Source organism: Heloderma suspectum, chromosome 3 (genome assembly GCF_057233095.1).
Source record: "Heloderma suspectum isolate Gila_16-S chromosome 3, 16-S_ref, whole genome shotgun sequence".
Classification (NCBI taxonomy): domain Eukaryota; kingdom Metazoa; phylum Chordata; class Lepidosauria; order Squamata; family Helodermatidae; genus Heloderma; species Heloderma suspectum.
The window spans coordinates 196,977,007-196,993,461 of record NC_139460.1 but is presented as its reverse complement, the minus strand read 5'-3'; the positions used below and the strand labels follow the sequence as shown (position 1 = coordinate 196,993,461).

The window sequence follows — 16,455 nt, the reverse complement described above, 5'->3', positions numbered from 1 at the left end:
AGGATGGGGATAATCAGAGAGGAGCAGGCTTGATCCACAATGACTGGAATCCTGGGGATCACCAGAGCAGGCAGCAGAGACAGCCCCCACCCAGAGACTGTATCTTCAGTTGTGCTTAAAAAAATCAAAACCATTTCTCCATAGGAGTGAATAGGAGCCGTTCACATCTATGGGAAAAAATGAAGTGCTGCACTCCGAGATGCTGTTGCAACAGGACCAATAGGTGCTGGTCCCACCACTCCTTGGCCTTCCCCAACATGGATCCTGCAGCAGACACCATGTGGACCCCCAGAGCATGCTAGAGATGCACCACTGCCATGCCTTTAGAACATACAGCTCGTCTGTCCACATGCAGTCCATAGGCATTTTGTGAGTGTTCATCCAAAGACTTCTTCTGAGCCCTTTTCCCAACAAAGAATGTGTGCACACCTGGGGTGTTATCCAATATTAGTCTAACTTAAGTCCCATTCCTGTCAATGGGTCTACTCTCCCATTGATAGTCTTACTGACAGTAGGCCTATCAGTGGATACAACCCCTTTGTATCCAATCTAGTTAGGTTGTCTAGGTTTAGTTATAAGCTCCCTGTAGCTTAAACTATCAAAGTGTCCCGAGGCATCTCAAGAAAGAACATATGTATTGCAACATCAGCTTCTGTAGGCAAGAGCAAAGCTATGAGGCAGCCTTCCTTAAGGTGTTTCATTTTCAATTCCAGATTGAAAATTCAATTCATTTCTCTTTCTCTCTCTTTCTCTATCTCTTTAATGCAAGGGACAATTTCCGCCACTATGTTCTAATCCTTCCTGAAAGTCAAACCTATCACTGGCTCCTGCCATCAATGCTACTTTGTATGTAGCAACATACAGACCAAGAACATAGCAGGAAACGCTGACAGTGTGGTATCTTTGATAAGGATGGGGGGGGGGGGGAGAGAAAACACAACACATTTCTGTTGGTATTAAGCCAAAAGAGGCTCTCTAGATAAATGCATGGATTAGAACCTTACTGTAGCCCTATGCAGGCATGGCTCAGGCAAGGGTCAATGCAAGTAGGAAGGGGCTGTGGGGCCACACATTTAGCCCTGTCCATGAGGTCCCATCGCTCCTGCAGGCCCCTCACTTGCCGAGGTATAAGTTCTGCAGCAGTGAGCATTTTCTATCCATGAAGGCTCCCTCCATGGGTTAGAACCCTGATTACATATGAAGGTCTGGGTGGAACCTCGGGGGTGAGGTTAAACATATCGGCCTGCAGCCCCTTTGCACTCCTATTGACTACTGTGCAAGTAACACCTGAATAGGGCTAGACTGGGGTCCCCAATGCTTTTTGGGTCGGTGGGCACATTTGGAATTTTGAGAATGGGGACTTCCACAAAATGACTGCCATGGGCGGGCGTGGGGGCTCAATGGCTGCCATGAACAGTCACAAAACACTCATTTACACGGAGACAAGCTGGTGAGGCTAACAGAAGAGTAAATTGCCCAGGATCCCAATTACAAGGCAGAGGTAGGGTCTGAGTTCCAAAACACAAAACCACTCTTTTGAAGCCAAATAAAGATGGCTCTGGAGGGCAGCACTTTGCTTTGCAGCATACCGGACTCCCAGTAAAAGGCAAGAAAAAAGAAAAGAATAATTAAAAAATCTTAATAAAATAAAAATCAAGAGGGCCAGAGAGCCTGGTGTGCACCAAGAGAGGTGTCCACAGGCACATTGATGCGCATGGACACCACACTGGAGACCCCAGCCCTTGATGAAAGATGACTAGCTTGTAACACACTTTCCAGACCAGGTTCTCGCCTGTTGATTCTAAACAATGGCATGATTTGCACAATCACCATGGCTTAAACAAGCCAGGGTGGCTTGTTTAAGCCATAGTGCATGCCAGACAAGCCACTCCCAGGTAGGCAGTTAGGTAAATGATGCTGTTGTATTCTAATAGTTATAGGCACTTTCTTGTTTTGAGTTGTGAAAAGGTTTGTCCATAGAGGGCCCCAGTACATGAGAGGGAGGGCCAAGCAAGAGGAAGATGGAGGGAGAGAGGAGGAAGGAAGGAGGAAGTGAAGGAGAAGAAAAACATAGATAATAAGGAGTTTAGAAGTGAAGTACTGTTTACTTCCAAACCTTGTTTCTAGGTCCTCCTTACTGAGAAGAAAATACAAAAGGTGCCCAGCACATGCCACAGCTTAAACAAGCCACCGTGGCTTGTTTAAGCCACGGTGATTGTGCAAACTGAGTCAATGAAGGCTGGAAGCTTAGTTCAAAGTCTCCAGGCACTAGGAAATACTGTTAAGATTGGGAGGAAATGGTGGTGGCTCATTAACTTTTCACTTTGCAAGGGTTTTGTTAAACCTGAATGGAAATGGGCATTAATGAAATGTATTTTATTCTCACTCTCACATTTTCATTTGCTGCAAAGCTTCACTTGCTTCATTGCACAACTTGTGACCCAGCAAACTCAGCGCAGTCACGGATGGGGCTTGCCACATGGTTGACAACTTCCCTGGTTTTGCAATCGCAGGAAAGCAGCAAAGCCAGAAGGTTTATCAACCTCTGGTGGCTTGGGAGGTCACAAGATACACGGGCCTTGCTTTCAAAAGTACAGTTCCCTCTCCCCCCTCCCCCCACAAAACACCACCCTTCTCTCTGAGCAAAGCCTAACCATTTTATTTGCATGAACACATCTATTCTCACTTCCTTTGCTCTAAGAGCAGCAGACCTAGCTGTAAGGGCACTAGCAACAGTTCAAAAGTTTAAGGCATTGTAACTGGTCCTTTGATCTGGGAAAAGATAGCATTTCAGTTGCCCTTTGTCCATACAATAAGGGATCTGGAAGAAGCCCTTCCCAGTAACTACCTTTTTTTTTTTAACTTGGAAACATGTTCTATTATGACATCAAGTGGCACCGGGACAAAGTTTCCAAACAAAGGTTGCTTAGGTCACAAGAAGTGTGTGCATGAGGGGGAGAATATGAATGTGGAAAGAGGCAACTCCCCAGACTAATGTTTATTTCTTCTATTGTTTGAGGAAGTTGGGGGTGGGGGGAGAGGATATAACAAAAGTCAAGTCATTTTTGAGAAAAGAGGCTGCATAAATATAAATGTTTATTTTATTTTATAATAACGTCTCCACATAAATTTTTAGAGTCTTCTAAGCCCTTTGCATATATTATTTCAGTCAACCTTGCAATATCCCCATATTAGGCATGGGGGGGTGAAGCTGAGAGAATACTGCACCCCCCACCCCAGTTTATCGCTGAGGTGAGATTTGAACTTGGTTGTTCCTAGTTTGTCAATGCCCCTGCTCCAGGTTTTATAATAAGGGTTTATTAATCATACTCTAAATCTCCACACCCTGATACATTTGCATAGCTTCTCAGTAAATTATTTCTATAGACTCAAGAGGTCTACTGCCAAAACAGAACATTAGAGCAGGCTGAAAGGAAGAACAATTCAGGATTGCTCCCTGGTACTAAGGATCAACATGGTCTAGAACAGTTTCCCCAACCTGGTGCCCTTCAGGTGTTTTGAATACCATTCCCAATTTTCCTGACCACTGGCCAAATTGGGTTGGTGAGGGTTGGTCCAAAACATCTGGATGGCACCAGATTGGGGAAAGCTGGCCTAGAATGTAATTTAATCACTTTAAGTTCCCTCTGAGAACAGCTTATACCCCAGGGGTGTCGAACCTCCTTCAGCCCAAGAGCTGACTTCAATTTCAGAGCACCTCTCAGGGGGTTGCATTCCAGTGGTGGGTGAAGCCAAAGGCACAAGGGGCAGGGCCAAAATACAAAACAAAAAACAAAAGATACCACATATTCTAGCTTAAAGCTCTTACTGCCGCAACTAAGCCTTAGGAAAGGCATTTAAATCCTTTAGAATTTGGGTGGGGGGGGGGACTGTGCAAAAGCTGGGAAACATTCAACAACCAAGGGAAAGGGTGGTCTTCTGGGGAACCCCAGAGGGCTAGACTGAGACCCCAGCCAGGCTGGATTTGGCCCACAGACCTGAGGTTCACACCACTGTTATACCCACTTGATATGCCAGTTAATGCCATCTGCCATTTTTGATGGAAGATTTTGTAACATTCCATATAATTGGATGGCACTGTGCAGAACAAGAGAAGTGAGAGGGATCTGCCACCTTTCCTCCCTGAACTGTTGAAGGGGTGGGAATTTTGGTCTAAATTTGGGGAATAATAATATTCTGTTTTCAAGCAATTAAGAGGTTATGTAGAAACTGCCCACTTTTGCTTTAGTGAAGAAATCCAAACAAAACATTATGGATGCCCACATTCTTGACTGTATTTTGGATCAACTGCATTTGGGGATGTGTGATTACAACTCTGTTCAATTTTATCTTGCTCATTTTATTTAATCTTAATTTGTGTCAATTTCATTATGGATTATGGCTGAAAAATTGTTTCAGTACATTTAATCATGTACCTCAGAATTCCCCAATTTCGCTCCCTCTATATGTGCTCAACTACAATTCCCATCATCCCTCAGCCAACATGCTAATGGCTGTGCTGGCTGGGGATAACAGGGTCTGTAGTCCAACACATCTGGAGGGTGCCAGGTTGGGGAAGACTGGTTCTACCTTGTCTGATGTTAGGGTTTCTGGCCCTAATGTCTTTTAAAGTTTAAGAGGACAAGAGGAGGGCCAGGCTACAAAGTGCAGAGCCTCTTTCAGCCCAAGGGCCAAGATGCATTTTGGAAAGGCTCTCAGAGACTGCATTCCAGTAGAGGGTGGGGCCAAAGGCAAAAGGGGCGGGACCAAAAATACCAGCATATTTTATCTTAAAGCACTTACAGCCAGTAACTAAGCCTTAGGAGAGGCATTTCTATCTTTTGGAAGGGTGGGGGGCGTGAAAGCCGGGAAACCAGCAAATGATGAGTGGTTAGAGGGAAGGCGGTTGGACAAAGGGAAGCGGTGGGACAAAGGGAAGGGGTGTGGCCTTCTCGGGAACACTGGAGGGCTGCGACTTCCAGAGGCCTGGATCTGGCCCCCAGGTCTAAAGTTCTGCACCCATTTTAAACAACAGCCCAATATAAAAGGAAGCAAGTGAAATGTTTTGAACCCTGGAGAAAAATGGTGAGGAAAACTTCCCCAGCTAAGTTTGTGTGTGGCAGCCTACAACAACGGAGCCAGAAATCAACAAAATGGCAGCATTAGCTACCAGGTTCTGAAAACTTGAAAATCCAAGCCTTGTGGGGAGTGGACCACCAATGCCATTGACATGTTATTTCTCGAGCTGTCCAGCTCCATTCACATTCCTTTGCTCTATGCATTTACTTGGAAAGCAAGTATGATTTCCACAGAACCATCTTTCAAGTTAAGGTACATATCACCCGAGCATTGGAAACATGGCTCATTTGGCAAGGTGAACCTTCCCTTCAGAAAGAAAGGGCGGGGGGAGGCTCTGTACTTACCCAGAAGACTATGTTGTAACTGAAGAGTAGGTATTTGTACCAACAGCTGATTTCAGCAGAAGAATACCGGTAATAGTGCATCTTTTATAGAGCTGTGACTGTGCAGAACCAGAAAGGAGAAAAAAGAGGAAGATCTGTTAACAAGAGAAATGCAGTGGCATTCAACTTACGCAAGGCTACATAATCACAGGCCTAGTATTGTTGTCATTACTTGAGTTCAGTCGGTTTCAGCAAATATATGACCTATGCCAGTTTCAATGGAACTAACTCCCAAGAAACCATTCATAGGACTGCAGCCTAAAGTACACTTACAAGCACTCAAGATGGTATGTTCCAAGTTGTCCATACCAGTATTTGATGCCCTTCCAGAGATCCTACTGCTTTTAAAAAACACACGCAAATGTCCCTGCTGTTTGTGTGTAAGATGTTTAAGATTTATTGTTTTACAAAAAACCCTGAGGTGGTCAACATGCAACACAGAAAACAGGGTCAGGGAAGATATTACCAGGTTCTAATCCTTCTTTTCAAAGAAGCTCAATGAAGGCTTTGAGTGCTTAGCTCTTAAAAATCTGGGGTTGTATCCCTTTGTATTCAACCATGTTTCCTTAATTAAGGTCGCCACCTCTTTTTTTTGGCAAGTCCTTCATTAACAGCTATATGGCAGGCAGGTAAATCATGCTCCCCTCCATGTTTGGAATAGCTGTACCTATTGAATTGGGCTAGTGCAGATGGGTGAGAATTTTATCTGTTCATTTTTAATAAGAATTCACCAAAATTTGTGACTTTCTTCAAAGTTGGTGAGAAAGAACTTAAGATTAAAAAAAAAATGAAGTGAGGGAGAAATAAAAACTGACAGATAGTTATGAACTTGACTTATTTCAAACAAACCATAATTAGCCACAGTATAAAGTTCAGGTGACATGCTAAACTGCAGATCATCTGAAACACAAGCAGAAGCTTCCAATCTGTTTCGCATGGCTGGGCCAGAAGCAGTGAGAGGAGGGGGAGGATCAAGCAGGGGGCGGGGGGAAGGACAGGCTCATTTCCTTCACAATAAACCATAGTTTATCCTGACTTCTGAAGCTACCATTTGATCAAGATACTATTCAATATGGTGTTTCCTGGCAGATAGAACTCTGTGGGAAATTTGTGGATCTCAGCCATTTCCTTCCCTTCTGGGGGCTCCCAGCTAAGTTCAAATCTACTTGTTAAATGACCTTGTTCAATTTGAAATGGTGACAAAAGCTATTTTTCCATTTTTTATCCCACCTTTCTCTCCAAAAAGGAGACTTAAGGAGGCTAACAAAATCCATAAAATATCATGGAACATTTCAAGTACAAAAACTTTCATTAAAATGTATGTCTCACAACATGCCTGTTTAAGAATAAAAAACAAATGCTCTTGTGTGTCGCTTTGTGTCGTTCCAACTCATCTGGATGTGGTTTTTATTTGTGATAAAACAACAGTGGCATACCTGTTTGGTAAAGTGCTGCACTCAATATGCCAACAAATTTGAAACACTCAACAGTGGCCGCAAGATTGGAAAAGGTCAGTTTACATTCCAATTCCAAAGAAGGGCAAAGTGTTCAAACTACTGCACAATTGTGTTCATTTCACATGCCAGCAAGGTTATGCTCAAAATCCTACAAGCTAGGCTTCAGCAGTATGTGAACTGAGAACCTACCGCAAGTACAAGCTGGGTTTCGAAGAGGTAGAGGAACTAGAGATCAAATCGCCAACATTCGCTGGATCATGGAGAAAGCAAGAGAATTCCAGAAAAACATCTATTTCTGCTTCATTGACTATGCTAAAGCCTTTGATTGTGTGGATCACAACAAACTGTGGCAAATTCTGAAAGAGATGGGAGTACCAGACCACCTTACCTGTCTCCTGAGAAACTTGTACGAGGGTCAAGAAGCAACAGTAAGAACCAGACATGGAACAACCGATTGGTTCAAAATTGGGAAAGGACTACGAAAAGGCTGTATACTGTCGCCCTGCTTATTTAATTTATATGCAGAGTACATCACGAGGAACGCCAGGATGGATGAATCACAGGTTGGAATTAAGATTGCCGGGAGAATTATCAACAACCTCAGATACGCAGACGATACCACCCTAATGGCTAAAAGTGAAGAGGATCTGAAGAGCCTCTTGTTGAGGGTGAAAGTGGAGAGTGCAAAAGCTGGTTTGAAACTCAACATTAACAAAACTAAGATCATGGTATCTGGCCCCATCACTTCCTCGCATATAGAAGGGGAAGAAATGGAAGCAGTGACAGATTTTATTTTCTTGGGCTCCAAGATCACCGCAGACGGTGACTGTAGTCATGAAATTAAAAGACGCTTGCTCCTTGGGAGGAAAGCTATGGCAAACCTAGACAGCATAGTAAGAAGCAGAGATATCACCTTGCCGACAAAGGTCCGTCTAATCAAAGCTATGGTTTTCCCAGTAGCAACGTATGGCTTGTGAGAGCTGGACTATAAGGAAGGCTGAGCGCCGAAGAATTGATGCTTTCGAACTGTGGTGCTGGAGAAGACTCTTACGAGTCCCCTGGATTGCAAGGAGGTCAAATCAGTCCATCCTAAAGGAAATCAACCCTGAGTGCTCATTGGAAGGCCAGATACTGAAGCTGAAGCTCCAATATTTTGGCCACCTAATGTGAAGAGAAAACTCCCTGGAAAAGACCCTGATGCTGGGAAAGATTGAAGGCAAAAGGAGAAAGGGACGGCAGATGAGATGGCTACATAGCATCACCGATGCAATGAATATGAACTTGCGCACACTCCGGGGAGAGCAGAGGACAGGAAGGCCTGGCGTGCAATGGTCCATGGGGTCACGAAGAGTCGGACACGACTTAACGACTGAACAAAATACCTGTTTGGAATCTTTCTTACACAAGTATCTGCATTCTACTCTCTGATTATGGACTGGTAACTTGCTTAGAACCTTAGCAACTCTTCTCTAAAGCATACTTTAGTAAAGAAGTGCAATTTTCAGGGGAGAAGCAGCAAGTGAGAAGACAGATACTTAACCCTTTCCCTACCTGTTGTTTCCTCCTGTAGCAGTTCCTCAGCTGCTTTCCCCCACAGGCAGAATTCCAAACCAACAAGGCAGACGGAAGACTGGGGGGGGGGGGGCACAACACTGCTCTGCAAATCAACTCCTCCCAATGCTCTTTTGCAAAGAAAGCACAACAGCCAGTGGTGCCATTAGGGCTGGACTTGGAGGCAGAAGTCCAGGGCCCTGCACTGTGGGGCAGGTGCTGCTAAACAACCCCTTTCATCAACCCCATCTGCCACAGTGACACAGTCTCCGTGTAACAGCCATGAGAGGAGCCTGAGGTGGTGGGGCTGCCGCTGAGGTACAGAAGGGGGCAATAGGAAGAGGACTGTTGGGTTAAGGCAGCTTTCCTTTGGGATATGGGGAAGCTGGTGGATGGATACAGGAATGGGAGGTTGGGAGTGATGGCTGGTTGTGAGTAATGGCAATGGAAGAGATTTGGGCAAATCTCAATGGGTGGGGTCAAGGGTCACCTGGGGGTGGGTCTGGTGTGTGTGTGTGTGTGTGTGTGTGTAAGCTGGGATAGAGAAGCATGAGAGGGTTGAAGAGGAAAGGGCCATGGCAAGGATTGGGGATTTGGTGTTGGATCCAGAGGGAGTTGTGGATTGGCATGGGGAAATTAAGATGGCGGATGGCCAGCACAATACTTCATGGTCCAGACCCCACTAAAAAAAGTCACGTGTAGCCCTGTGCAGTGCAGCCCTCTGTGGAATGTCTGGGGTTCATTGTCTAAACCTTAAAGGGCTATGGTAAGAGGGAAAGGTTCTGAGGTGACTGTAAGGAGAAAAGAGACAGAGACAGAGAGATCTTAAAAAGGGGTTCTGAGGAAATGGTGCAAAGGGTAAGAGACAGAAAAGAGAAGACCTGAGGAGTCTGAGAAAGACCAGGAAAGAAAGCAGCAGTAGTAGCAGAGAGCAGCAGCAGCAACATGATGCCCTTCTCCCACCTACCAGTCAGCAACAGCTCCATAAACAACGTTTAGTGATTGAGGCCTAGTACAGCTACCTCTGTGTCCTAGAGCAGGGGTCCCCAACCCCCGGGCCACGGACCAGTACCGGTCCATGGCCTGTTAGGAACCAGGCTGTACAGCAGGAGGTGAGCATAGGGGTGTGTGAAACCCCCATACCTTGGGTCCGCGGGGGTCCACAGGGGGGGAGGCGATCCGTCCCTCCCCCCTGGAATCCTCGCTGGCCCCGGCCGGCTCTGCTCTGTGGCAAGTCCACAGAGCTGCCAGCCGGCTCCGGCCACTGGCAGACTTCCGGCCACTGGGACGCAAATGGCGTCCTCATAGCGGACGCCATTTGCATCCCTGCTCTTTGCAGTAATAGGCTACGTAAATCTTTACGTAGCCTATTACTGCAAAGAACACGGACGCAAATGGACCCCCCCGGTCTGTGGAAAAATTGTCTTCTACAAAACCAGTCCCTGGTGCCAAAAAGGTTGGGGACCACTGTCCTAGACCACACAATTAGCAACAAGAAATAACCTACATTGGTGGGCCATATAACTATTGGACTCCGTTCCCTCTATTTTATTGTTTAGACTCTTACTTTAAATTATTTATCCATTTGGATGTTTGTTTTGCTTCCCCCATCCCTTCTTTCCCCTTCCCTGTTAAATGAATCCTAATTCTTGTTTTATATGTTGCTCAGTGGTTCCCCCCTCCTGCTTTCAGGGAACAGGAATCCTCATTGAGCTAGAGGCACCACACACTAGTTCAGCATCTTTCTCTCTCATCCACTACTGCATGAACCCAGGACTCATAGTTTCCACGACCCCACAGGGTCGCTGGTAGGGAAAGTGGGGTTACACAAGGAGAAAGAAAGAAAGAAAGAAAGAAAGAAAGAAAGAAAAAGAAACTCTTCCTACCACTGCCTTGTAAGCTTATGGAGGGAAGGCAGAAGGATAGCAGGGTGGCCAGGACAGCATAGGGGAGAAAGTGAAGCAGTAGCAGCAGAGAGAAAGTGGGATGCCACACAGGGAAGGGGAGGCACCTTGCATAGGGCTCCCTCAGTCCTGACAGAACTCCTAACAACAGCAAGAGTTTCAAGACACAAGGTAGCACTGTTCTGGCCTCACTCAGACTGTCAATCTTTCACCAATTGTAGAAGACTCAAGGTGAAAAGCAAAGGTTTAATAACAGTGATAGACAAGCTGAGTATATTCTTCAGTTTTTCAGGCACAAGCATTGATGATGTTTCTTGGGCATTTTCTGCATTTTAGATAATATGCATTTGTGAAACAGTTTCTACATTTTCACCGTGCCACGTACGTCACAAAAGTTGTCCAATGTCTCAGAAAACCAGCACTGTGGCCACCGGCAAGTCTAGCCAATCTGTCTAGAGGAATGCAGCAGAATGTTGCAAACAGAAAAAAAATTACTTAAAGCACAGAATCTCAGCAAAAAAAACAGGTCAAGTTGGAATGTCGTTTCCCCCCCCCCCCCCCCAAGAACATAGCATCTGGGAAAGACTACAACCTTGTCCATGTCTAGCAGTGGAGAGGAGGAAGTGAGACCAGCCACAATTGTGCATGAACCTTTAGTTTACTAGTCAAAAATCTTGACTTGCTTTAAAACTAGTTTAATGGCTATTCCCCAGAGAAATGCAGTTGTGGGGGCGGGATCTCTAACAGAGAATGGTAGGCATTCTCACCAAAAACGACAATTCCCAAGATTCTTTTTGGAAAGCCATGACAGTCTAGCTAATATAAAAACAACATAAGACACTAGTGCAGATCTAGAGCCAATTCATACATAAACAATTCAGCTCAATAAATCATGGTTTATTAAGCTAAAAACAAGCATCAGGCCTGCACCCTTCCACCCACCCTTCCTGGGTCGACTTCAGCATTTCTCTCCTAGGTTTTGTAGCGCAATACAGTCCAGATATGGGAGACCTTGAGCTCCCTCTAAGTCATAGCAAGACCTGTAAGAACTTTCAAGAAAAAAGCTTCTCTGACAACATAAATTACAACCTTCAGCATACTCTTTTCTAGCTGCCAGTGAATTACTGCAGGAGCCATTTGTTATAAGAATCTCCGCAGACTTTTTTATAAGTATGGATACACAAGCCTAGCTTTCAGTGTGGAATGATGTAGTTTTTAATGTTAAACTGTATGCATAGGCCTTGTTGTAATGTGCCTTGTTATATGGTTCAATAAATTTTCCATTAAGTATGGATACACAGGCCTAGTTTGCAATGTCAAATGATGTACAGTTTTTAATGTTAAATTATATGCACAGGCTTTGTTGCAATGTCCCTTGTCACAGGTTTCAAAAACATTTTTTTAATAATGTACATATGTGTTGCCCTTCTTTATCATTACTGTTACAGCCCCCTGAAGAAGGCCTCAAAATAAAAAGAAGAGGTTGAAACGTGTTGGGCTTTCCACAAATAAAATCTTTGCATCCTGAGATGTTTCTCTCCTTTTGGGGTCTGGTACATGCTGACTGATTGCTCCCACTACAAGCAGGAGTGGCTAAGCAACCCAGAGTTATTCCGTCCCTGGATTGTTTACTGTTGCATCCAAACCGATCTCTGGCTTGTCTCTCCCCCGAAAACCAGAGAAAAAGCCACAGAACATATCGTATTTCTCTAGCTTGTCAGAGGAGAGACAAGCCAGAGGTCCAGGTTCAGACGCAATGCTGTTTAGCCACTCCTGCTTGCAATGGGAGCGATTAGGCAGCATGCTGGTATATGACAATCTACAATATTAAGAAATTGTGGGTTGTCATGATGTGTGAACCGGGCCAATGACTAATGAACCTGCATATGTGAACTGGCCCTGAAATTCACATTCTGCTCCTAGAAATGGATTTCCTACATGGCCTCAGTCTCAAACTACATGGTTTGATTCTGGTTCCTCTCTAAGTTCAAAAAGCAGCAGCTTCCATGTAAGTCGGCCTTCCTCAGCTGTAGGCACAGTCTTTTAAGTCTCTCCAGGGTTCATAGATGAGACAGCTGATTACATCAAAGTACTTCTATCATATACAGAGAGACTGCTTGCACAGTCACTCCTCTAACCCAGTTCAGACTTGAATTTGTTTACACAAACAAAAACTTCTAAGGTAGAACGGAACAGTAGTGAGATCCATAGCCTCAAAAACAGAGATAGGAGACTTGCATCATGTACAGTTTATACGTTTTCCCATCATCATGAAAATCACTCCCTGGTCTTGGATTTCAGCTACTGAAGAACACACACAAACCAGGCCATGATAAGAATAAAGCTTTACCAGTTGGATCCTGGATCTGCCTTCCGCTGATAGAAAGGTTCTGCTCAGAGAAGGTGCTTCCACCTGATTTTGGGGGATCCCTCCTCCCCTTCATACTCCTCACCCCACTCAGCAGGGTCCCCTGACCCCTTGTATAGCATTTTCAGGGGGCAGGAGGGGGTGGGGAAGTCCACTTAAATTGTCAGTGGGACTCTTGAGAGTTGAGGACAGCATCACAAAATTCTGTCAGGGGGAAGTCCACTTCCCCACCCCCCAACAGAATTTTGTGATGCTATCCTCAACTCTCAAGAGTCCCACCGACAATTTAAAATGACGACCTCTGCATTCAGTAACTGCACCTTTCCTGTTTTCTGTACATGTTCTTCTTTCGATCTAAGCAGATAAATCAAAAGTATTTTGAATCTGGGGAGGGAAGTTCATGTTTAAATCACACCCTATCTTCTGCCACACCCCCAAACACAGCAGTACCTATCAGTAAAGGGGATGGACTGTAGCTCAGTGGCAGAGTGCATGTGTTGCACGCAAAAGGTCCCATATTCAATGCCCATAATCTCCAGCGAGGGCTGGGCAAGACTCCTGCCTCAGACTCTGGACAGCTCAGTGGTGTAGTGGAGCCAGGCTCACGGGGTCGGAGAACTGGGACTTTTCAATTAGCAGGGACATCTGCCACGAGGCTCATGGGGTGACCTTGAGCCAGTCATTATCTCTCAGGGCTGTAGTGTGGATAAAATGGAAAGGGGAGGAACAGACTTCCCTGTTCCCTCTGAGCTTAGCATTCACATTATCGTCACAGCCCACCATGGTTTATTTAAACCATGGTGGGTTGCGGTGTGTGCCGGCTGCCCTTTTGAATATTTAAGCCACAGCAGGCAAGCACCATGGCTTATCGTGTCATGCGAACCTGGAAAGGGTGGCTTATGCTAGGGTTAAACAACATTTGCACAACCCTGAAATACCCCATGGGTTATGCAAGGATTGTTTAACATACGACTTAAATAAGCCACGGTGCTCTGCAGTGATCGTGTGAACCAGCCAATAACCTGTTTCTCCCTGGTACTGCAGAAAGAAATTCCTGAAACATGTTAAGCTGGTGCGTGTGTGTGTGTGTGTGTGTGTGTGTGCGCATTTGTGTATACACACACACACACACAGATCAACATAGCTGCTTGCATTTGGAGCCTCTCCTTGGAGGTATGGTTATGGGGGCTGTCAAGATGAGCACTTGCACTGCAAAATGTACAACTACATCATTCGGAGAGCTGCTGCCGGTCAGTGTAGACAACACAGGTCTAGATGAACTATTGGCTTGACTTGTTATAAGGCAGCTTCCTATCTGTTCTGCAGCTGGATACATGGAGATATTCAGCTAACCAACTGTAACTGCTGCATAAGGAGCATAAACAGAAACACTGGAATGAGAGGAGTAATAAAGCAGGACATGTCTGACCCCTCCACAAACATCCAAAGCACCTGGTCATCCTGGCAGGATCCTAACCCTCTCCCCCACCCCCATAAACACTTGGATCTGGCCGGCCACTGTGGAGAACAGGTTGCTGGACTAGACTGACCTTTCGTCTAAGCCAGTAGGGCTCTTCTTAGATTCTTCTGTTCATGGCTCCACCCCTCTCTTAGGCTACAAATGTCTAACATCAGAAAGAGAGGGAAGGCTGGTTAGTGTCAGTGTTCCCTTGACTCCCTCCTTCCTCCAGCACTCACAACACACAAAAAGAGAGGCTTCAGTCTCTCTCCTTTAATTCATTATTCACAGGTTCATTACAGATGCAAATCCTCAAAGGCTCTCTGGCTACAAAGGAATGCCTCCAGGGGATTCAAATGGGAATAAACGCAGTTTGAAAGGACTGCTGTCTAACTAGGCTAATTTCGAGAGGGAGGTTGCGCCCCTCGCCTGCTGCTCCCCTGCACAGCCTCTCATGCATCGCTATCCTCGCTAACCGGTTCCAACGTCTAAGCTCCGCCCCTGATGTTCCCCTCTTAGCTCTGCATCTCCGCCTGGCGTCCCTTAGGTCACAGACCTCAAGCCCCCCCCCCCCCCGCTCGCTGCTTCTCACAGGGGGAGTGAGGATGAGGTTTCATGCCCGCCCATCTGGGAGCTGGTAACCTGAGAAGCACGCCTACCCACATCTGAACTGGCCTGTGAAAAAACCTCCCCCAGTTCTGGCTGCTCCTCTTCTGAATCTGAGCTGCTAACTATCTCCCTGCGCTCAGAATCAATCCTGACAATTAGTAAGAGGGACTGCAGACCAACAACTTTTGTGGGTTTGTTTGCGAAGCTAAAGCAAGCACCAAAGACCCCCTTCTCAGATTGCCTTTTCAAAACACCAGTCTTCCAGGTTTGATACAGGTTTTGCACACATCCCTCATGGCATTTTCAGTTACCTCGAGATGTTATTCTCCAGAACACAGAAAGCAGCTCAAACTCCATGGGCTAGGATGTGTAAATCAAACTTCTAACATTCTCTTTTTTGTACCACAGAAGGGCATGGCAATGTGGATATTCAAAAGCAAACCAGCTCAAAACAGCCCAGAGCAAAGTACTAGGGAGAGAGACATTTCTGAATGAAAGGCTAACAATTCAAAAGGGGAAAGTTCAAGGGAAAGCTTAGCTCTGCAGGCATACTAAAAAGCTGCCTCTCTTAATTTGCTGGAGGGACTACCTGGGCTGGAGCCTCCCCCAATCCAGTGCTCTCTGGATGTTTTGGACTTTAACTCCCATCGACCCCAGCCAGCACAGTGAATAGTCAGGAAAGCTGGGAGTTGTAGTCCAAAACATTATGGGGATGGAGGGCACCAGGTCGGGTAAGGCTGCTGGGATGTAAGGAACATACCTGAAACCTTAGTTGACACAGCCAGAAAACTTTCACCTGGTTGTTGGCCCCTAACAAGAATCTTCAGAGGTGACAGGTATCAGGACTATACTGTCCAACTGTTCCAGAAATCTTGTTCTTTCAGCTCGTTGAGAATAAACAGTTCAGTGGAGTTTTCTATCACAGTTCACGGGGGTTCACGGAACAAAAAAAATAGGAAAGCCTACAAGTCACCTCTCTTCCTCATTTTGTGTGTTGGCATATATGAATGCAAAGAAGAAGCTCTGCCTAGAAACCAAGTAAGAATCAGCTTCCAGAAGGGGAAGATAGGTCCAGTTTGCAAACTCCTTAACCCAGGGATGAGGGTTGTGCAGTTCTCCAGATTAAAAAAGAATCTCTGCATTGCTGTAAAGTTTTATTCTGGTTTTACTTTTATAATGTAGTTTTAAACTTTTACATTTTATATTGTATTTTATGCTGTATTTTTTGGTCTTAATTGTTGTGAACCACCCAGAGAGCTTCGGCTATTGGGCGGTATTGAAATGCAATCAATCAATATCATACATGTACTTGCACACGTTCAGAGAGCACTGAGGACAACGGAGCAGTAGTTCTTGGGGTGGCGGCTGCAGGCACTCTTCCTTTTGGCTTCAGCTCCACAGAAAGACATTGGGTCTTTTGCCCTTAGCTGTGAACACCCTTCTCAAGAGAGATCAGGATCTCTAAGGGGTGGGAATACAGATGGTGTTATTTACTTGGCTGCTGCTGATTGGAGGCTGGCCAAGAGGGCAGTTCTGTTCTTCCAGTTTTCAAACTTTGTTTGACTGCTGCCATGCTGCTGGACTCCAGTTCCCCTTATCCCTCACCACTGGCTATGCTGGCTAGGGCTGATGGGAGTTGCAGCCC

The 16,455-nt window shown here is 45.5% G+C and overlaps 1 protein-coding gene across 2 annotated transcripts in view; it reads right to left on the bottom strand.

Moving 5' to 3' along the window:
- The window catches only part of TSPAN14 (tetraspanin 14), a 71,218-nt gene that overhangs the window by 23,487 nt on the left and 31,276 nt on the right, over positions 1-16,455 (bottom strand). The window contains exons 2-3 of one of the 2 annotated variants that reach the window (XM_084845284.1): positions 14,293-14,367; positions 5,424-5,521 (exon numbers count right to left, since the gene is read on the bottom strand). In XM_084845284.1, the coding sequence (XP_084701410.1) occupies positions 5,424-5,504 (81 nt within the window). In that variant the 5' untranslated portion in view covers positions 5,505-5,521; positions 14,293-14,367. The remainder of the gene's footprint in view (positions 1-5,423; positions 5,522-14,292; positions 14,368-16,455) is intronic. The other variant, XM_084845283.1, reaches the window with a different exon arrangement.